Below are 23,389 nucleotides of genomic sequence, written 5' to 3' on the forward strand. Positions count from 1 at the left end.
CTACAGAAAAAGGACTTACATTTTGGTGTATGTCAGACATCCTTTAAGGTCAAGAGGTTCCAAACAATACAACATGAACTTTAAATAGCAATCCAATCCAAACAATGAAACTTATCAGCTTTGGTAATATCAACATCTTTCATTGTCTTAAAATGATGATGTAGTCTGTACCTGATACCATGCATTGACTTCTTCGTGTACAGACTGCCATCTGCTTTCCTCAGTCCACCGAAAAATCCTGACAGAAATTTGTTGAGGTTTTCATCCAACAGTGTTTCTACTTCAGCTACAGACGTCCCAGCGAGTACTGCAAATGCCTCCAGACGGCTTACAGCGGACCGTCAGTAAGCTCGTTCAAATCGTTGTCTGTCACAAAAACAAACCCCACCATGTTTGTTTTTAAGCTAAGCGCCGTCACCACTAGTGTGAGTGCACGGTGGTCGAAGAGTGCAATGGTACAAAACGTAACGAACCAAAATTGCACGGTAAATGGAACACAATGGCAAATGGGACGAATGATCAATATCACGTGACATACAAGCCACAAATCAAATAACAAGGCTGGCTCTATTTACGTAGGTGTTACATAACACTGACTAATGAATGAATTAATTTTTCAATCTTAAATACAGCTTGATTGTCTTATAACATGTAATGTAATGTAGAAGACAAACATAATGGGATTCTATCACCTAAAAAATGTACAGTACGAGGTCTGTGAGAAAAGTATCTGACCTTATTATTTTTTTTAAAAACCATATGGATTTAAAATCACGTGTGATTACATCAGCCAAGCTTGAACCCTCGTGGGCATGCGAGAGTTTTTTCACGCCTGTCGGTGACGTCATTCGCCTGTGAGCACGCCTTGTGGAAGGAGTGGTCCAGCCCCCTCATCGGAATTCCTTTGTCTGAGAAGTTGCTGAGAGACTGGCGCTGTGCTTCATCAAAAATTTTTTAAAAACTGTGAGGCACATCCGAGTGGACACCATTCGAGAAATTCAGCTGGTTTTCGGTGTAAATTTTAACGGCTGATGAGAGATTTTGGATTGTTTCTATCGCTGTAAGGACTTCCCACGGAGCAGGACGTCGTGCAGCGCTCCGAGGCGACGTCGTCATCCTGTTTCAAGCTGAAAACCTCCAAATTTAAGCCTCTGTTGACCCAGGACGTCGTGAGAGAACAGAGAACTTTCAGAAGAGGTCGGAATCAGCAGTTTATCCGGACATTCCACTGTTAAAGGAGATTTTTTTAATGAAAGACGTGTGGACGGATTGGCACGTCGGCTCGCAGCCAGCGCGGCGCGCACACCACAGGAAAAACACCTCCGTTGGAAGCCTTAAGGACAAGTTGGAACATGGCCTGCTGTTAAACAATTTCTCAGATACTCACTCAACTGAAAGCCACCAAAAGCCGCCTGGATTTTACAAATGGTTATCAACACGGAGGTGTTTTTCCTGTCGTGGGTGCAGACAATCAAAATCCGACGAGGGGGCTGGACCACTCCTTCCACAAGGCGTGCTCACAGGCGAATGACGTCACCGACAGGCGTGAAAAAACTCACGCATGCGCACGAGGGTTCAAGCTTGGCTAATGTAATCACACGGTATTCAAATCCATATAGCTTTTTTAAAAAATAAAACTGTCGGTTTCTTTTCTAATAGACCTCGTATTTTTAAAAGGAGAATAGATAACATTTTACTTGTACTTACTTCTTAATATGAGTTATTTAGAATTTTTTTAGCATATTAAATACTGTTAAACATTTTGCGCCATAGCAGCAATGAAACAGTTCTTTGTGAAAACAAATCCTCATTTAATTAAGTGACATTAAATTAAACTACAAGTTCAGTGGAGTTTCCATTGTGAACACTAAATGAAGCAGCTCCTTCAGAAAAGGATTCAGTGTTTCATGACGCTCAAAACACTATGATGGTGACATCTAATGGACATTCCCCCCCCCCACACACACACACAAAGAAATACCTGGCTATGTTCCTGTTCAAATTCATAAACATCTGAAGCAACCAAAAGAAAGCTACTTACCGTTTGTCACTAGCGTAGGGCGCCTTTCCATCCAGCGCTACCCAGAATTCAGCTGGCTCCTGGCTCTCCATCACCACATGCTTGTCTTGCTTGGATACCACATCAGCGATTGCTTTTCCCATTACCCTCTCATCCCCGCTGCAGCCCTGGAAGCACAGACAGTCACGTAGGGCACACGCAAACATAACTGCACATGTTCATTGGTAACCCTACGTCCGTGCAGCGCATGTACCTTTCCATACCACAGAAAGCACGTGCGCTCAGTCTTCAGGACGAACACGTCATTGGTGTTTAGAGACGATGCTCTTGCTGGCACCTCAGTGGCCTTTGTGTTCATCTCGTTAGTCCCTCTCACCTGGAAGAGTTTCGCACCGGTGGCTGGGTTGACCGCTCCTGGTCGGCCTGTGCCACCCTACGTGTATGCACACATTACACATATACATTCATTGGACCTTTTCGTAAACATTTGTTGTTTTTAAAAATTTATTTATTTAATTACTGTTGCCACAAATTCACACCTCATAGATGATAAGTTTGCCTTTAAAGATAGCGAGGAAGTGACGAGGCTCCTTTCCCATGATGACCCTGACCTGGACCGCAGCACCGTTATGCTTATCGTCAACATTAACAGCCTGGTAGGCACAAGCTGTGATCTCATCCTGAGTGGCATGACGTCCCTGAAATACAACCAAGAAACTGTTCACAGACAGACACAGGCTTTGTCATGATTTGCCTTGGATCTGGGCTCATGCCCTGACTGACCACTGATCCTTGTTGCTTACCTTTTTTGTGATAGCTAATCTGTGAAATTGCTCCTGATCTTTGTTTTTTGATTGCTCATCATCATCATTAACCTTTTATCCAGATCACAGAGCTTTGATCATGGCTGCAAATATTTGGTCCTTATGATTTATTTTGATTCTGATGTTATAACCTGATTGCTAAACTTTTCTGAAACTGATCAGTTGTCTGCCTCTCTCTCTCTCGCCCCTTTAAGAGATTTGCCCCTTTTAATCAGGATCAAAGATAAAAACAAAATAATCAAACATCAACAATCAAAGTCAAGATCCTCCCTTTAATCTGGATCAGCACCAAAATGTAATCAACTCTTCCTTGACCCAAACTTCCATTACACTAAATTTCACTGAATTCCACTCATGATATTTTGAGATACCCTACTGACAAAAACTAAACAAAAATAACAGACAAACTGCTAAGACACCGTAACCTGCTAAAACATTTTTATTGCACTGACCTGCCACATGTAGAGTACATATTGCTGCCGGGAAGATTTCTGACATTCGTAGAGCACCAAGTAGCAGTCGCCTCCATAGAACTCTCCGTAAGTATTTGGATCAACTTCTGCTAGCTCCAGTTTCTCAATGCGCCACACCTGACGAGACACATAGTAACAGAAATCTGTGTTTTTTTCTCATTTGGACACTGGAGCAACCTTACCATTGATCAGAAATACGCGATGAGTCTATATTTGTCTTTTCACCTGAACATTCCCAGAGGCGTCGTCCACCATGCGATGCCGTGCTGCCATTTCAGGGTGTGCATAGAGCTCCTTCACATCAAACGTCTCCTGGCTGACCTTAGCTGGTGATCATTAAGAATTATCACTTAAGGCTGCACCAACAATGAGTAGTGTCAGGTACATATGTTCTTACAGTGTTGCAGCAGTTATTTTGAAAAGTTACTTTTTAATTACTTTATTAGCAACTGCCAATAACTTTTAACTAATAAGGGCCCCTTCACACATCGTGCAACTTTGGTTGAATTACGGCGAAACAGTGCGAATTAGCGAACCATGAAAACATTGCGCCGATGGGCAGGTGTGTACGATCCTGCAGCAAAGGTGTCGTGCACACTCGTGCACAAACAGAGTGCAAGCAACTGGAGCATGTGTAACCACATCGCACCGCTGCTGTGGAATACGAGGTCTGTCCATAAAGTAACAGTCCTTTTTATTTTTTTCAAAAACTATATGGATTTCATTCATATGTTTTTACGTCAGACATGCTTGAACCCTCGTGCACATGCGTGAGTTTTTCCACGCCTGTCGGTGACGTCATTCACCTGTGAGCACGCCTTGTGGAAGGAGTGGTCCCGCCCCCTCGTCGGATTTTCATTGTCTGGAAATGGCGGAATGAAAAGGACTTTTTTCCATCAGAATGTTTCAGAAGCTGTTAGAGACTGGCACCTAGAAACCATTCGAAAAATTTATCTGGCTTTCGGTGAAAATCTTACGGGCTTCACGGAGAATAAGGACTTTAACTACAGTTTGGACAAGTTTGGACATGCCTATCTCGGCTTTCAGTGCTTACCAGTCGAGTGAGTATAAGAGAACTTGTGGAGAGCTGGACATGTCCCAACTTGTCCTCTAACACTCCAAAATGGAGGTGTTCCTTTGTCTCGCTTCATCAGCGAATCTGTCGTGACGCGCGAAGCCTCCGCGCGGCTTTCCATGACAAAATCTCTTGTTAAAAGTGAAATCTGCCAGAAAATGGCTGATGTCCAGCTCTTGTGATAACCAGAGAAAGAGCACACGACGGTCTCGTATCCACAGAGCCATCAGCTTAGAAATGATCCAGTGGTTTGTGCCGCGACGTCGCAGCTCGGAGCGCGGCGCACCGACCGTCCTTAAAGCAGTCCTTAAAGGGGTCCTTAAAGCTGTAGTTAAAGTCCTTATTCTCTGTGAAGCCCATAAATTTTCACCAAAAGCCAGATAAATTTTTCGAATGGTTTCCAGGTGCCAGTCTCTAACAGCTTCTGAAAAAATTCTGATGGAAAAAAAATCCTTTTCATTCCACCATTTCCAGACAACGAAAATCCGACGAGGGGGCGGGACCACTCCTTCCACAAGGTGTGCTCACAGGCGAATGACGTCACCGACAGGCGTGGAAAAACTCACGCATGCGCATGAGGGTTCAAGCATGTCTGATGTAAAAACATATGAATGAAATCCATATAGTTTTAAAAGGACCATTACTTTATGGACACACCACGTAATGAAAAATAAAAACCAGCTGGTACCTGTGGAACCACATCGCACCACTGCTGTGGAATACAAAAAAAAAAAAAAATACATGCCACCCACAGGATTCATACCTGCACTTTATTGATTGCCAGCCCGAAACCTTACGACTGAGCTACCGTCGCTGGCCTGTAAACAGTGCGGGAAAATGCCTGAAATCAACAAAGAGATGGACGTATTGAAAAAAAATAAAACCATACACCATAAAAAACACCCTCTTATCAATATGAACCGTCTGTACAGTCATGAAATGACATTACTGAAGCAGTGTGCTGTTATCATGTCCACATCTACTGGTTCGGTGTGTCCAGCTGGCCCCACGCGCGTGTCCATGTGGAACAGCGCTCATGTGGGTGACTGCGTGTTATGATCTGACGGTCCATTGTTACCTGGGGCAGCCTGTCAATGTGGACACACCCCCTGTCAGTCCAGCGCACACACCGACACACCATCTGTACATCCATATATCAGGCAAGTATGCCCCCCCGGCACCACATGTTTACAGATGGGGGGGGGGGTGGGGCAACACACGCGCGATTCACATTCACGCCACATTGTGTGTGCGGTGGGAGCCGATGCTTTGGCACCTCACGTGTGTTGCTGTTTTGCAAGCCACACTCGTGGGGCACTTAGGCAAATTTCACATCCAGCTCGACAATGATTGTCTGCTGACTGTTGTCACGATGACAGTGTGAATGGCCACACATTTTCTAAGTGCCACACGATTTGAATGATTGATTTCAATGATTTGAAAATCCTCTTCAACCTATATTCAATTGAATACACCACAAAGACAAGATATTTAATGTTCAAACTGATAGACTTTTTTATTTTTGTGCAAATATTTGCACATTTGAAATGGATGCCTGCAACACATTTCAAAGAAAGGTGATGAATGCTCAAAGAATACCTAATTGGAAACAGGTGAGTGTTATGATTGGGTATAAAAGGAGCATCCCCAAAAGGCTCAGCCATTTACAAGCAATGATGGGGTGAGGATCACCACTTTGTGAACACCTGCGTGAAAAAATAGTCCAACAGTTTAAGACCAGTGTTTCTCAAGGTTCAATTGCAAGGAATTTAGGGATTCCATCATCTACAGTCCATAATATAATCAGAAGATTCAGAGAATCTGGAGAACTTTCTACACGCAAGCGGCAAGGCCAAAAACCAACACTGAATGCCCGTGACCTTCGATCCCTCAGGTGGCACTGCATTAAAAACCAACATCATTGTGTAAAGGATCTTACTGCGTAGGCTCAGGAACACTTCAGAAAACCATTGTCAGTTAACACAGTTTGTCGCTACATCTACAAGTGCAAGTTAAAACTCTACCATGCAAAGCGAAAGCCATACATCAACAACATACAGAAACACCGCCGCCTTCTCTGGGCCCAAGCTCATTTGAAATTTGACAGTCCCAAGTGGAAAAGTGTGCTGTGGTCTGATGAGTCCACGTTTCAAACTGTTTTTGGAAATCATAGACATTGTGTCCTCTGGACAAAAGAGGAAAAAGACCATCCAGATTGTTACCAGCGCAAAGTTCAAAAGCCAGCATCTGTGATGGTATGGGGATGTGTTAGTGCCCATGCCATGGGCAACTTATACATCTGTGATGGCACATCAATGCTGAAAGGTACGTCCAGTTTTTGGAGCAACATATGCTGCCATCCAAGCAACGTCTTTTTCAGGGACGTCCCTGCTTATTTCAGCAACACAATGCCAAGCCACATTCTGCACGTGTTACAACAGCATGGCTTCGTAGTAAAAGAGTGCAGGTACTAGACTGGCCTGCCTGCAGTCCAGACCTGTCACCCATTGAAAATGTGTGGCACATTATGAGCTGCAAAATACGACAACAGAGACTGTTGAACAACTGAAGTCGTACATCAAGCAAGAATGGGAAAGAATTCCACCTACAAAGCTTCAACAATTAGTGTCCTCAGTTCCCAAACGCTTATTAAGTGTTGTTAGAAAGAAAGGTGATGTAACAAAGTGGTAAACATACCACTGTCCCAGCTTTTTTGAAATGTGTTGCAGGCATCCATTTCAAAATGAGCAAATTTTGCACAAAAACAATAAAGTTTATCAGTTTGAACATTAAATATCTTGTCTTTGTGGTGTATTCAATTACATATAGGTTGAAGAGGATTTGCAAATCATTGTATTCTGTTTTTATTTACATTCTGCACAACATCCCAACTTCACTGGAACTGGGGTTGTAATTACATTCAACAGCTGCCGACAAGTTGTCCGCAGCTGCTAATGAAGTAACTGTATAAAGTATCTATGAAAGTAACTGTGGCAGCACTGATGTTCTATGTACAACCCCTGTCAAAAATTATGGAATCACCGGCCTCGGAGGATGTTCATTCAGTTGTTTAATTTTGTAGAAAAAAAGCAGATCACAGACATGACACAAAACTAAAGTCATTTCAAATGGCAACTTTCTGGCTTTAAGAAACACTATAAGAAATCAGGAAAAAAAATTGTGGTAGTCAGTAACAGTTACTTTTTTAGACCAAGCAGAGGGAAAAAAATATGGAATCAATTCTGAGGAAAAAATTATGGAATGATGAAAAACAAAAGAACGCTCCAACACATCACTAGTATTTTGTTGCACCACCTCTGGCTTTTATAACAGCTTGCAGTCTCTGAGGCATGGACTTAATGAGTGACAAACAGTACTCTTCATCAATCTGGCTCCAACTTTCTCTGATTGCTGTTGCCAGATCAGCTTTGCAGGTTGGAGCCTTGTCGTGGACCATTTTCTTCAACTTCCACCAAAGATTTTCAATTGGATTAAGATCCGGACTATTTGCAGGCCATGACATTGACCCTATGTGTCTTTTTGCAAGGAATGTTTTCACAGTTTTTGCTCTATGGCAAGATACATTATCATCTTGAAAAATGATTTCATCATCCCCAAACATCCTTTCAATTGATGGGATAAGAAAAGTGTCCAAAATATCAACGTAAACTGCATTTATTGATATTGATGATGTAATGACAGCCATCTCCCCAGTGCCTTTACCTGACATGCAGCCCCATATCATCAATGACTGTGGAAATTTACATGTTCTCTTCAGGCAGTCATCTTATAAATCTCATTGGAACGGCACCAAACAAAAGTTCCAGCATCATCACCTTGACCAATGCAGATTCGAGATTCATCACTGAATATGGCTTTCATCCAGTCATCCACAGTCCATGATTGCTTTTCCTTAGCCCATTGTAACCTTGTGTTTTCTGTTTAGGTGTTAATGATGGCTTTCGTTTAGCTTTTCTGTATGTAAATCCCATTTCCTTTAGGCTGTTTCTTACTGTTCGGTCACTCCAGTTGACTCCAGTTTCCTCCCATTCGTTCCTCATTTGTTTTGTTGTGCATTTTCGATTTTTGAGACATATTGCTTTAAGTTTTCTGTCTTGACGCTTTGATGTCTTCCTTGGTCTACCATTATGTTTGCCTTTAACAACCTTCCCATGTTGTTTGTGTTTGGTCCAGAGTTTTAGACACGCTGACTGTGAACAACCAACATCTTTGCAACATTGCGTGATGATTTACCCTCTTTAAGAGTTTGATAATCCTCTCCTTTGTTTCAATTGACATCTCTCGTGTTGGAGCCATGATTCATGTCAGTCCACTTGGTGCAACAGCTCTCCAAGGTGTGATCACTCCTTTTTAGATGAAGACTAATGAGCAGATCTGATTTGATGCAGGTGTTAGTTTTGGGGATGAAAATTTACAGGGTGATGCCATAATTTATTCCTCAGAAAGTTGCCATTTGAAATGACTTTAGTTTTGTGTCATGTCTGTGATCTGCTTTTTTTCTACAAAATTAAACAACTGAATGAACATCCTCCGAGGCCGGTGATTCCATAATTATTGCCAGGGGTTGTATTTATGTGTTAACAGAAAGCTGGTGGCTTTCAGCAGTGGTTATTTAGAGGTTACCTATCTTTCCTACGCTGTAGGTGGTACCCAGACCCTGAGTTTGATCTTTATCTCTCCAGGATTTGAACAAATGCTTGAACATTGTTGATTCTCCTCCCTCGCTCATCACCTCCACATTGGTACTAGGTGGGTAGTTCTTGGCTTTGATGAAGTCCTGGTAGAGAAGATGGGTAAGGGTAAAATGTTAATGAGAGGAGCATGTTTCATATATTTTGTAATTCATACAGGGTGTCAGGCAAGGGCCGAGGCGGGATACAAACAGGGTTGGACACAAATGCAAGACTCATATTGTAGGCTTAGGAGTAAAAACGCTTTATCCAAGAAAACAAGCAAAGCTTCAGTACACTGGTGGTCAAACAGCCAAGCAAACAAAACTGGAAGGAGTAGGCAGGGTTGTCATCCAAAAACAAGCAGGTTTCTATAACACGGCAACGCAGGATACAGAGGCTGAGACTAGTGTGAGGTCAAAAACAAGGCAAGGTCGATACACGGGTAGACAGAAGAACAAGACTCGTGGAAGGCTGGTAAGTGAACGTGGAAATACAACAAACTGCCAGTGAGGTGGCAAACACAAAGGACTTAAATAGAACCAGTGGTAATTAGGGAACAAGACACAGGTGCTGGAGAACAACCTGGAAGGGGGGTGTGGCAAACAGATGGGGCAGGACACACCCACACCAAACTCTGAACACCAGTTAAGAGAGTGCAGTAAACAAAAGCAAGTGAATTGGACTCAACTCAAAGGTGAACCTAAAACCACCGAGATCTAAACAAAATGTCAAAACCACTAATGAATGAAACCCAAGTGCAAATAAAATAAAGACCTAACATGAAAAAACAAAGAATTAACCAGAGAACAAATGTAAGTACTGAAAAGAAATCAACAACAGAAATAAAGGCTCAGATAAACTAGACTGGAACTAACACACGGCCTAAGTAAGAAAATTAAAGACAGAGGATCGAAGACTGATACACACGAGTCCAGATCATAACAAGAGCCCAGAACGGGCTGAATCGTGAAACAGGAGGTCTGTCTGGGTATGAATGGTATATTTTGACTGTTACTCCTTTTTTGTTTTGTCTACTAAATGCATTTTTACTACGACTTCATGCTTTAATGTATTTAGTTGCTGACACGTGATTGGCTGATTATATATTTAGATCAGAAAACATATTGGTGAGCATATCTAATAAAACAGCCAGTGAAGGAAATGTGTATCCGTTTATTTGTTAGCTCAATCTAATTTTGCCCCCCCCCCCACCCGCCCAGTCTTATAGGCTCTTCTATCTTCCATAAGCAGCAAGACACTCTTGACATAGACTGTAAAAAAAAACAAACAAACTTATTTTTACGGAAAAAATTCTGCCAGCTGTGGTTACCAGGAGAATTCTGCAAAAATGGTTCCTATGTAAATGGTTTTACATAAAATATGTAAATGTTACAGTGTCAACTTGTTGAAATTTCATCTATTTAGAAGATAAGATCTTTGCAAAAGAGTCACTTCATGTTTATTTATCCATGTCACCTTTTTTTCAAACTCTTAATTATCATTATTTTACTGTATTTGTGAAAATCCTCATCTGTAAATCTAACTGCATTGTAGAGTTTTTGGTTTTATGGTTTTTCTGTGTTTAAACTACAGTTATTTGTAAATTCTACAATGGCATATGATTATTTTAACATATTTGTAATGTTAATTTCACAGTTCATTTTCATTCCACATTTTAAACATTAGTGCTGTAAATTAAACATTACTCCACTGTTTTTCTTTTAATATATTTTTTTATGTTGTGATTTCACAGGATTTCACTGTTAATTTCACAGACTTTTTGTACAGTGTAAAATAACTATAATCTGAGGTGGGTAATCCCAGTTTCTGTGAGTAAAAGTCCTCTAGTGTGCATCAAAAACAGGCGATTTCACTGATTAACTTGTCTACCTGCCCGAAGAGTTGAACTAATTACAATCAGCTGGTTTAGTGGATGGATGGATGGATGGATGGATCAAATATGTGGCAGGACATTTAGTTACAGAACCTGGGATTACCCACCTCTGAAAATGTTGAACTAATTTCATTCACTCACCTCGGCTCTCTTCAGAGCGGCGCACCGTTCATCCCTGGAGGCTTGCTTTCCTTTCCACACCATAATGTTGCAGCCTCCACAGTCCAAAATATAACAGTCCTGGTAGGGGGGATGAAATGTGAGGCAGGACTCATTTACTCCAACAGCAGCAGACAAGGAACACGTAGGAAATCTACACAGTATTCACCGAGGAGCGCAGCAGGTCTTGTGTCAGAGGCTCCGTGGCCACCTCTTGGACCACTAAGTTCCCGTTATTTTCAAAAACACTGAAACACAAGGAATAAAAGTGTCAGATACACATTCACGCAAACCCACGCACACGCATAAACATGTACTGACTGGTAGAGCCTGATGTGGCTGTTCTGCATCCTCTGCTCGTCCACGTTTTCATCAGGAACGGCCTCCTTCAGCTGCCTGGGTTTTTCACCGAGCACTGCAGTCATGATTTTCATCAGTTCTGGTGTGTCCCCCTCGTCTCCTCCTTCCACCACCCCAATCTGTGCACGGCCACCTCTCTCCCTGTCGCGAATGTCCTGGGTCAAACAAACTGCCTGCAAAGAAGGAAGGGCAGGAAATTTAAATAAATACATAAATTACACTAGTCACAAATTTTGAACATGATTGTTTAGTGGTTTTAGTCACAGAGGGATGGCAAAGCAAACTGCAAGAATCCCCTGACTAAAACCCATTAAAAAACAAAGCAAACAACTTTCCAGGTTTTTTTAAATGTATATTTCGGATCAGTGACTTCCTCCCTGGTCAACAGCCCTTCAGGTCACAGTGATGAAATTCTTTTTTAATAGTGGATGATGTCACATTTCTATCAGATGCCAACTCCATGACTTCCTTTGTTGTGATCTTATGGTTCTATTAGATCTTTAGAACACAAGTTTGACAATGCCTAGTTGTTAATTTGGGTCTCCTTCCTTAATGATGTAAAGTCTGAATGGACGACACAGTGTAACAGTTCATGTTCATTTCTTCACCAACTAAAATGCATTAATTACAACAATCTGTTTGATGCCTCCCTAAACCAAATACATCGCAGCACTCACACATTTGTTACTTTATTTTGAAATGGGGTCACTGCATTAGTATTTCTATATTAAAGCTACAGTCTGGAGGATTTTGCAGTGTATATTAGCATAAATAGAATACAGCATTCACTGGCAACAACAAACTGATGTGTTTTTATAAGCTTCCAATGAGCTCTTGATATCTCTGTGAGGGCAGGCTGCCTCATGGAGGAGGCCATGTTGCACCACCATGTTGATAGAGTAGTCCAGAAGGGACATACGTCAACCAACTTTTGCATTGTTGAAGGCCCCTTCACACATAACATGAAGTTGGGCAAAACAGGCCAAACCAGGCCGAATGGGCCAAACCCGAACATATTCGGGCAGGCGCGAATGACTGGTGTCCAACTGCTGTCTGAGTACCCAGAATGTGGGACAAAGCTGTCCTGAATGGATCGGGCAAAGTCGGATACCATTCGTGTGGCATTTGATGGCATTTGGTCAAATCAGTCACCATTCGTGTCTCTTGGGGGAGCACACAACACACTCGGATGCCATTTGTGATGCTTAGGGGGTCCACATGACACATCTGATGGCCATTCGTGTTGCTCGGAGGAGGGGGGTCACACAACACACTCAGACGCCATACATGTTGCACTAGGCCCCCATTTGGACAGGGACTGGTGTCACGCAGGTGCAATCCACATCATGCCCACACCATCATTCAGTCACGTCTGTGGTGGCTGCCCATTGTGGGTATGTCGCCCGGCCCCGTCTGGACTGTTTCAACTGTCCTCGTCCACCCTGCAAGCTTTTGGCACCTCGACCGCACATCTATTGTGAGGTCATGTGCACTACATTCGAGCTGGTGGTGCTAATGGGCCCGGCTGTTGTAAGTGCACTGCGACTGCTGTTGGAGGACTTTGGCCGAGTCTTGGGTGATTGGCCATTCAGGCGCCATTTGCCCTCATTTGCCCAGGAAAACCTGGTCTTGTTAGGAGAGACGGCATCCATCCCACTTTAGAGGGAGCAGCTCTCATTTCTAGAAATCTGGCCAATTTTTTGGGATCCTCCAAACTGTGACTGTCTAGCGTTGGGACCAGGAGGCAGAGCTGTGGTCTTATACACCTCTCTGCAGCTTCTCTCCCCCTGCCATCCCCCTATTACCCCATCCCCGTAGAGACGGTGCCTGCTCCCAGACCACCAATAACTAGCAAAAATCTATTTAAGCATAAAAATTCCAAAAAGAAAAATAAATATAGCACCTTCAATTGCACCACAGACTAAAACAGTTAAATGTGGTCTATTAAACATTAGGTCTCTTTCTTCTAAGTCCCTGTTGGTAAATGATATAATAATTGATCAACGTATTGATTTATTCTGCCTAACAGAAACTTGGTTACAGCAGGATGAATATGTTAGTTTAAATGAGTCAACACCCCCGAGTCACACTAACTGTCAGAATGCTCGTAGCACGGGCCGGGGCGGAGGATTAGCAGCAATCTTCCATTCCAGCTTATTAATTAATCAAAAACCTAGACAGAGCTTTAATTCATTTGAAAGCTTGTCTCTTAGTCTTGTCCATCCAATTGGAAGTCCCAAAAACCAGTTTATTTGTTATTATCTATCGTCCACCTGGTCCGTTACTGTGAGTTTCTCTGTGAATTTCAGACCTTTTGTCTGACTTAGTGCTTAGCTCAGATAAGATAATTATAGTGGGCGATTTTAACATCCACACAGATGCTGAGAATGACAGCCTCAACACTGCATTTAATCTATTATTAGACTCTATCGGCTTTGCTCAAAAAGTAAATGAGTCCACCCACCACTTTAATCATATTTTAGATCTTGTTCTGACTTATGGTATGGAAATAGAAGACTTAACAGTATTCCCTGAAAACTCCCTTTTGTCTGATCATTTTTTAATAACATTTACATTTACCCTGATGGACTACCCTGCAGTGGGGAATAAGTTTCATTACACTAGAAGTCTTTCAGAAAGCGCTGTAACTAGGTTAAGGATATGATTCCTTCTTTATGTTCTCTAATGTCATATACCAACACAGAGCAGAGTAGGCTACCTAAACTCTGTAAGGGAGTTAGAGTATCTTGTCAATAGTTTTACATCCTCATTGAAGACAACTTGGATGCTGTAGCTCCTCTGAAAAAGAGAGCTTTAAAATCAGAAGTGTCTGACTCCGTGGTATAACTCACAAACTCGTAGCTTAAAGCAGATAACCCGTAAGTTGGAGAGGAAATGGCGTCTCACTAATTTAGAAGATCTTCACTTAGCCTGGAAAAAGAGTTTGTTGCTCTATAAGAAAGCCCTTCGTGAAGCTAGGACATCTTTCTACTCATCACTAATTGAAGAAAATAAGAACAACCCCAGGTTTCTTTTCAGCACTGTAGCCAGGCTGACAAAGAGTCAGAGCTCTATTGAGCTGAGTATTCCATTAACTTGAACTAGTAATGACTTCATGACTTTCTTTGCTAACAAAATTTTGACTATTAGAGAAAAAATTACTCATAACCATCCCAAAGATGTATCGTTATCTTTGGCTGCTTTCAGTGATGCCGGTATTTGGTTAGACTCTTTCTCTCCGATTGTTCTGTCTGAGTTATTTTCATTAGTTACTTCATCCAAACCATCAACATGCTTATTAGACCCCATTCCTGCCAGGCTGCTCAAGGAAGTCCTACCATTATTAATGCTTCAATCTTAAATATGATCAATCTATCTTTGTTAGTTGGTTATGTACCACAGGCCTTTAAGGTGGCAGTAATTAAACCATTACTTAAAAAGCCATCACTTGACCCAGCTATCTTAGCTAATTATAGGCCAATCTCCAACCTTCCTTTTCTCTCAAAGATTCTTGAGAGGGTAGTTGTAAAACAGCTAACTGATCACCTGCAGAGGAATGGTCTATTTGAAGAGTTTCAGTCAGGTTTTAGAATTCATCATAGTACAGAAACAGCATTAGTGAAGGTTACAAATGATCTTCTTATGGCTTCGGACAGTGGACTTATCTCTGTGCTTGTTCTGTTGGACCTCAGTGCTGCTTTTGATACTGTTGACCATAAATTTTATTACAGAGATTAGAGCATGTCATAGGTATTAAAGGCATTGCGCTGCGGTGGTTTGAATCATATTTGTCTATAGATTACAGTTTGTTCATGTAAATGGGGAATTTCTTCACAGACTAAAGTTAATTATGGAGTTCCACAAGGTTCTGTGCTAGGACCAATTTTATTCACTTTATACATGCTTCCCTTGGGCAGTATTATTAGACGGTATTGCTTAAATTTCATTGTTACGCAGATGATACCCAGCTTTATCTATCCATGAAGCCAGAGGATACGCACCAATTATCTAAACTGCAGATTGGTCTTACAGACATAAAGACATGGATGACCTCTAATTTCCTGCTTTTAAACTCAGATAAAACTGAAGTTATTGTACTTGGCCCCACAAATCTTAGAAGCAGGTGTCTAACCAGATCGTTACTCTGGATGGCATTTCCCTGATCTCTAGTAATACTGTGAGAAATCTTGGAGTTATTTTTGATCAGGATATGTCATTCAAAGCGCATATTAAACAAATATGTAGGACTTGCCTTTTGCATTTACGCAATATCTCTAAAATCAGAAAGGTCTTGTCTCAGAGTGATGCTGAAAAAACTAATTCATGCATTGTTTCCTCTAGGCTGGACTATTGTAATTCATTATTATCAGGTGGTCCTAAAAGTTCCCTAAAAGCCTTCAGTTGGTTCAGAATGCTGCAGCTAGAGTACTGACGGGGACTAGCAGGAGAGAGCATATCTCACCCGTGTTGGCCTCCCTTCAGTGGCTTCCTGTTAATGCTAGAATAGAATTTAAAATTCTTCTTCTTACTTATAAGGTTTTGAATAATCAGGTCCCATCTTATCTTAGGGACCTCATAGTACCATATTACCCCATTAGAGCGCTTCGCTCTCAGACTGCGGGCTTACTTGTAGTTCCTAGGGTTTGTAAGAGTAGAATGGGAGGCAGAGCCTTCAGCTTTCAGGCTCCTCTCCTGTGGAACCGCTCCCAATTCAGATCAGGGAGACAGATACCCTCTCTACTTTTAAGATTAGGCTTAAACTTCCTTTTCGCTAAGGCTTATAGTTAGGGCTGGATCGGGTGACCCTGGACCATCCCTTGGTTATGTTGCTTTAGACGTAGACTGTGGTTCATAATTATTGTATGGCCTTGCCTTGCAATGTGGAGCGCCTTGGGGCAACTGTTTGTTGGGATTTGGCGCTATACAAGAAAAAAGTTGATTGATTGATTGAGTTGATTTGCCCTGTAGCGTGAAGGCTGGCTCGATCGTGACTTTCAGCCAGGATTCAACGTGGCCAAACATTTCTTGCAGCCCCTTGACTGCAGTCCCAATGGTCCGACTTGCTGTAGGAATGTTGTGACAGCAGTCAGATGGCAGCAGGACCTTATCTTGACCACTGGGTTTTCCAACGCTGAGCGCACTGCGACTGTGGTGTGCATGTCCCGAGGCTGAACGGCTGTGGCGGCTGCTGTACAAGGCGTTTGAATTTGGCTCAACTTTTCACGAATGTCGTATGAATCCTTCTTTGTGCACCATACGGCCTCATTCGTGTTATGTGTGAAGGGGCCTTGAGCATGACTAGAAGACTGAAGAAAGAAGAAATTAGTGGTTGCTTCCCCATTATGCTGGTTGCTAGTGCAGGCTAAGAAGTTTGAGAACCCTCATTTAGTGACGTGGAGGATCATATATATTGAAAGAGAAGACAAGGGTGTTATGTGTCGACGCGGGTTGAGAAGCGGACCTGCGTCTGACGGAACCCAGCGCTAAAATAACCAGAAAGCGGTTCCAATAACAAAAACAATTTATTGAGTCACCCTCTGGTGCTAAACAAAGTGTAGAAACTAAAACAGCGTCATTCTGGTGGAGTGAAGGCTGGCACGCTCTCCAGCGCCCAAAAGGATTGAAGCCCGGCGCTTCTGGACTCACTGTTACCGCCAAACACCCCCCAGGTGGACACGACAAACCGACTCTCTGTGAAGAATAGAAGAGGTGAGGTAAGTCAGCAGTTACAACCAATATCCTTCAAAAGACACACACCATCAGCAACACATTCAGGTCTGTATTTTAAGCTTTATGCAAATGAGCAGCTTCTCACAACAGGTGGAGGATCACTTGTCCGCACGCCACAGCAGTGAGAAGCGAGCTGCACAATTCTCATCACAGTTCAAATCTACTGCGTAACAAAATACCAAGTTACTATCAACAAGTAGTCAAAACAATTAATCACCTCTGATGTGTGCTGACAGCATGTGTCCCTCACCCTTCCTGCTTCACAGGCACGATGTGTCAAACCCAGGCGCGGTCCTCAGCGTCTCACAAACGAACATCACAAGGTCGAGTTCCCGGCAATTCTGCTTGAATCACACATGGCTTAAATGCAGAACGCCATCTAATTATCTGCTTCAGCTGAAAGTCTTTAAGGTTGCATGTGAGCACCATCCACAGGTGCTGCACATGATGTTGATGAGGGTGAAGGACTCTTCAGCCAGCACCTTCTCCACAGACAAATCAGTTTTCATACCACCTGGAGAGCAAAGAAAAGAAAGAACACCAAAATGTCCAGCCACACCCCCCCAACACACAACAGTACCCCCCCTTTAACGGGAAGCCTCCCGGCGACCGAACAGACCAGGCCCGAGAACAGCACCTCTCTCCGGGGTCCTCGTCAGAAAGCAGACAGCAGGACAGGGCACCGCAGCTGGAAGGCCGGCTGGCATCAACAAAAACCCCAAAACAGTCCCCGGTACAATCCAACACACAAGAAAAACATAAAACCCACCCAAAACCTCCCCAGGGGACCGTCCCATCCAACCCCGGGAAGAAAAGAAAAACTCCCAAACGCAAAAACCCAACACAGCCCCACAAACACAATACAAACATAAATACATAAAAGAAAAATAACAAACAACCCCCCCAGAACGACCTGCAGAGCCCAACCCCCCCCAGAAGGCCTTTACCGCCGGTTCCAGGAGGAACAGCCAGAACCAGAATCCCACAAAGGTCCCCAGGTGTACATGGAGCAAACGGCGCCCCCCCAGAGGACCGTACCATCAAACCCCAGGAAGTACCCTCCCCACAACCCCGGAACCCCAGACCCGGCCACACTTGGCTAGTCGGCCCCACAAGCCAATTCCCCCCCAGAGGACCGTCCCATCAACCCTGGCGGTGGAACCCGGAAGGAAACAAAACAAAATCAAAGTCCAACCCCCGGAGGACTACCTAAAACAACCCCGGGGGCAAATAAAACAACCGTAAACCCTGTTACCTTCCCCGGCACCCCGAAAGACCCCAGGTCCCTCCCAGAGCCCCTCGGCGGCTCAATTTCGGCGAACGGCTCAAAACATTAAGCCGGGGAAGGGAACAGGAAAAACTAACCCAGCCCCAACCCCAAGGCGCAGCGGAAAACCGGAAATACGTCCGGTGCCCCAACTTGACCATACCCCAGCCTCTCGGGAGGGGTGGAACTACCGAAATGGCGAACGGCAACAGATCGGCCCACCCCTCCGACTGAGGTATGTTCCCGCTGCACCACACCCCGGCAACACCAATGACGAACGGTACAAAGGCTCACCGAGGCTGGAGTGGAACCGGGCCCTAACCAAACCAAGAAAAACGCCCCTAACACCCCCCCCCCCCCTAGGTGCAGAGGTCTTCTGAGAACGCTCAGCGTGACCAACCTGCACCACCCCACAACCCACAAGATGAACAGTCTTGGGGCAAGTGAGGTTGGGGTTAGGGATGTAGGGAAATAAAAAACAACAAAATAAAACGACCCAAAAACCCAAACAGAAAATACCTAAAAACACATAAAAAATAACGATCAAGTGAGCCCAGACGGGCTTCTAACCGCCTAACGTTCACTCCACCAGACACGCCTCTGACTCCCCAAACAAATTATAACCCCTATTCAAAGAAAACAAAACATTAACCCATACAAGTTTTTTTTTTTTTTTTTTTTTTTTTTTTGTGTGTGTGTTATTTTGCCTGTCCCAGAACACCTGGAGATACGTCACCATTATTTTTTGTTGACGCTTATATGTCGGGGCAATACAGTGATCTCTGCTCGTCCGAGCTGCATGGGCTCGTCAGCAAGAGGAGCCAGAGGTCCCGTCGGAGGAGCGGCCCAGATCTGTGTCGGGGAAAGCCCCGAGACGAAAAAACCCGCTCTGATGGCCGCCCTCTCTCGCGTCCACGCTCCTTCATCCGATCATCTAGACGAATCACCAACGATATTAGCTCATCTAAATCGTTTGGCTCGTCATGGACTGCCAGCTAGTCTTTTAATGACTCATTTAACCCATCTACAAACACTCCTCGTAAAGCTGCGGCATTCCAACCTGACTGAGCAGAAAAAAAAGGGAGCATGAATCACAGTCATTAGAGAACTGAAAACTTGACAGGAAACAAAATCATGACCGGTAACAGCATAATGCATTCTGCAGCCTCACCACTAGATGACACTAAATCCTACATACTGTAGCTTTAAATACTGAGTTATTTTTATGCTTGTGTGTATGTGAGCATTTAGCTGCAAACTTGGAAGCATACAGTACCTTCAGTTTCTCTCTTCTGTTGCTGTGGGGGCCATTCCACTGCACTATATTTTTTCCCATGTCCAGCACAAATATGTCGCCAGAGTTGAAACTGTTCCATGACACTTCCACCTGTACGTGCAGACAAACTGGTAACTCATCAGTCCTGTTATTTATTCAAAGTGACATTATACAGTGTCACAAAACCAATATAAAAATCCTGTTTAGGACCCCCAGTGACAGATATGTCAGTACACAAAGCAAAATGTGCTTGAGAGGGTGCGCAACACCTCTTGCAGCACAGCTGTGTGGACTATGATTCAATGGGAGGTCCCAGGCAGAGAGCATTACTGCCTCACTCATGTTGCAGTTTGAATACCTCTCTGGCCTTGACACACTTCTTTCCTTTGACATGCAGAAGCCGCAAAACGTTATAGACATTGGTCTCAACGTGCTGAAAGCCTGAGGCCACGCCTCCCTTCTTGTAGCTGTGAAGAAATCAGGTGTACATGACCAAAGTTCACATGTAAAAAAAAACAAAAAAAAAACTGTGCCACGACATCTTTCTTGGCTAAGCTTCAACACAACAACAATGATGTGGAGTTTCATACTGTATATAGTGGAGCAGATAACTGTAACAGTTGTTCATTTCTGGAAACAAGCACCAAAATTGGCACACATACTCCTTAGGCCTCTTTAGTAAAAGCATGTTAGCCACCTAAATTTTCAATAGGCAGCTAGGTCGGGGTCAAATGAAGAATTATACAGGGATCAAAATTAAAAAATGCTCCAGTCATATTGAAAACTATACCACATTATTTGTCTGATCACAAAGATTCCAAAAAGTTATAGTTTGGGCTTTCTGTCATTGAATGTTATGGAGTTATGGGGTACAAACAGCAAGAATGGTGACAAAGGTCAGTTTCAGTTTAGACAGGCCTCAAAAGTTAAAGTTGCTCCAATTTTGGTAAAAGAAAAAGTGGTGCAAATTATTGGTTGTGCTAATAGGATTAATAAGTGGAATAGTTTTGACTGTTTTGAATGCTTGGTCTGCAAAGTAAAGGTCAAACATGCTCAGCATCCACTGGATTCTATGACATGTGACATATGATACCCTGTAACATGATAACTAAGCATGACACATGATGCAAACTATTCCTTTTAAAAACCCTGTTAACTCAACCAATAATTTACAACACTTTTTACCAAAATTATAGCAACTTTAACTTTTGACCCCTGTACAAACTGAAATTGACCTTTATCACCATTCTTGCTGTTTTTAACCCCATAACATTCTGTCATAGATAGTCCAAACTGTACCTTTTTGGAATCTTTGTGATCAGACAAATAATGTGGTAGTTTTCAATTTGATTGGAACATTTTAAAATTTTGACCCCTGTGTAATTCTTCAATTGAAAATGTAGGTGGCTTTTACAAAAGAGTAATGTCTAAGGAGTATTTGTGCCAAATTTGGTGCTTGTTTCAAAATTTGAAAGATTCCTCTGTAAATATTCTGTAAATTATCTGCTTCACTAATAAAAGGATTAGTGGAGTAAGCAAGGAAGCTTAGGGTACAAATATGTGACTCAGGCTTTGTGTGTGGCATCACTCACATCAGCCCATGTTTGAAAAGGCTGCTGAATCGGGATGACTCGCTGCCCTGCACCTCCCTGTGCTGAACCGGAGTCCCGCCCAAATACTCATCCAGCTGGGTGACGTAGATGGCGGCTGCACCTTGTTCATCCTGAGATGACTCCTTTCCGATCCAGTAGTAGATATCAGCTGACTGACCCCCCTTGCCCTGGCTTATCTGGTGGAAAAACACAGTAATGAGTCTGTGCACCACTCACATGGCTGCATGCAAGCTCAGACGGATAAAAACATGCTCACACACATGCACGTATTCCAATGTGGGAAATACGATTGATTTGTACTCACATGAAGAACAATGTAACAGTCTCCCTCAAAGAAGTTGCCAAAGGCTTGAGATGGAACAGGCACCATCTCCATGTTCTGCGCAGAAACAAATAAAGATAACGAACAAGTAAATCTGAAATCCTAAACCTCAATAAAAATTTGAAGAAGGCCACGCCCACTGAAGGTGGCAGCATTTTTGCACAGTACAGCATGATGTTTGTTTTAGTCCTGACTCACGTTGATGGTCCATATTTGCAGGCCTGGCTTTCTGCTGACATTTCTAAATGCGTCTTCATCCATTCTGCTGAACTGAAACACAAACACGCACAGTGACATATGAACGTGTTGACCACTGCATCGCACGACATTTAAAATGGCAAAAATTACAATTCTGTTTCTGTGCATTTGGACATTGACAGAGTATTAATTGTTTTAACATTCTGTCGAACAGTGGGGAAGATGTGACATTTTTGGCTTAAGGTGTGCGATTCTGGAAACAAATATGAAAATGTGCTGTTGGAGTTTCTTGAGTATGCAGATTTCAAAGATGGAGGGATGCATGACTTCATTTCTGGCGCAAAATGTGAAAAATAGCACCATAAAATATTGGCATTTGTGTCAGTGACTTCAGTCAAAGTGTTCCAGTTTTCACAGTCTTGATGTCTTTCCTATGTTTTAGGAAGCTAATAAGATAAATCACAAATATTGTTAATAAACATCTTCATGGTGAAATTGAAAAGAGCGAATATAATACAACTTTTTCGCATTAAACTATGTATTTATAGTTTTGCTCATCCTCAAGATACAGATTTTACTGACCACATTGTACAATATGACAACACTGTAAAGCAACATGGTGCTCAATAACAAAGATTTTCAATTGGATTAAGATCCGGACTATTTGCAGGCCATGACATTGACCCTATGTGTCTTTTTGCAAGGAATGTTTTCACAGTTTTTGCTCTATGGCAAGATGCATATCATCTTGAAAAATGATTTCATCATCCCCAAACATCCTTTCAATTGATGGGATAAGAAAAGTGTCCAAAATATCAATGTAAACTTGTGCATTTATTGATGATGTAATGACAGCTATCTCCCCAGTGCCTTTACCTGACATGCAGCCCCATATCATCAATGACTGTGGAAATTTACATGTTCTGTTCAGGCAGTCATCTTTATAAATCTCATTGGAACGGCACCAAACAAAGGTTCCAGCATCATCACCTTGCCCAATGCAGAAGCGAGATTCATCACTGGATATGACTTTCATCCAGTCATCCACAATCCACGATTGCTTTTCCTTAGCCCATTGTAACCTTGTTTTTTTTCTGTTTAGGTGTTAATGATGGCTTTCATTTAGCTTTTCTGTATGTAAATCCCATTTTCTTTAGGCGATTTCTTACAGTTCGGTCACAGACGTTGACTCCAGTTTCCTCCCATTCGTTCCTCATTTGTTTTGTTGTGCATTTTCGATTTTTGAGACATATTGCTTTAAGTTTTCTGTCTTGACGCTTTGATGTCTTCCTTGGTCTACCAGTATGTTTGCCTTTGACAACCTTCCCATGTTGTTTGTGTTTGGTCCAGAGTTTAGACACAGCTGACTGTGAACAACCAACATCTTTTGCAACATTGCGTGATGATTTACCCTCTTTTAAGATTTTGATAATCCTCTCCTTTGTTTCAATTGACATCTCTCGTGTTGGAGCCATGATTCATGT

The 23,389-nt window shown here is 42.7% G+C and overlaps 1 protein-coding gene across 2 annotated transcripts in view; it reads right to left on the reverse strand.

Moving 5' to 3' along the window:
• vill (villin-like) overlaps positions 1-23,389 on the reverse strand; it is a 52,970-nt gene that overhangs the window by 8,196 nt on the left and 21,385 nt on the right. For both annotated transcript variants that reach the window (XM_034168936.1, XM_034168933.1), the window contains exons 3-16: positions 21,906-21,977; positions 21,690-21,764; positions 21,365-21,561; positions 20,131-20,239; positions 19,773-19,883; positions 11,461-11,672; positions 11,309-11,387; positions 11,122-11,220; positions 9,037-9,190; positions 3,543-3,643; positions 3,297-3,434; positions 2,560-2,718; positions 2,274-2,453; positions 2,042-2,187 (exon numbers count right to left, since the gene is read on the reverse strand). In XM_034168936.1, the coding sequence (XP_034024827.1) occupies positions 2,042-2,187; positions 2,274-2,453; positions 2,560-2,718; positions 3,297-3,434; positions 3,543-3,643; positions 9,037-9,190; positions 11,122-11,220; positions 11,309-11,387; positions 11,461-11,672; positions 19,773-19,883; positions 20,131-20,239; positions 21,365-21,561; positions 21,690-21,764; positions 21,906-21,977 (1,832 nt within the window). The remainder of the gene's footprint in view (positions 1-2,041; positions 2,188-2,273; positions 2,454-2,559; positions 2,719-3,296; positions 3,435-3,542; positions 3,644-9,036; positions 9,191-11,121; positions 11,221-11,308; positions 11,388-11,460; positions 11,673-19,772; positions 19,884-20,130; positions 20,240-21,364; positions 21,562-21,689; positions 21,765-21,905; positions 21,978-23,389) is intronic.

This window comes from Thalassophryne amazonica, chromosome 1, assembly GCF_902500255.1.
Source record: "Thalassophryne amazonica chromosome 1, fThaAma1.1, whole genome shotgun sequence".
NCBI lineage: Eukaryota > Metazoa > Chordata > Actinopteri > Batrachoidiformes > Batrachoididae > Thalassophryne > Thalassophryne amazonica.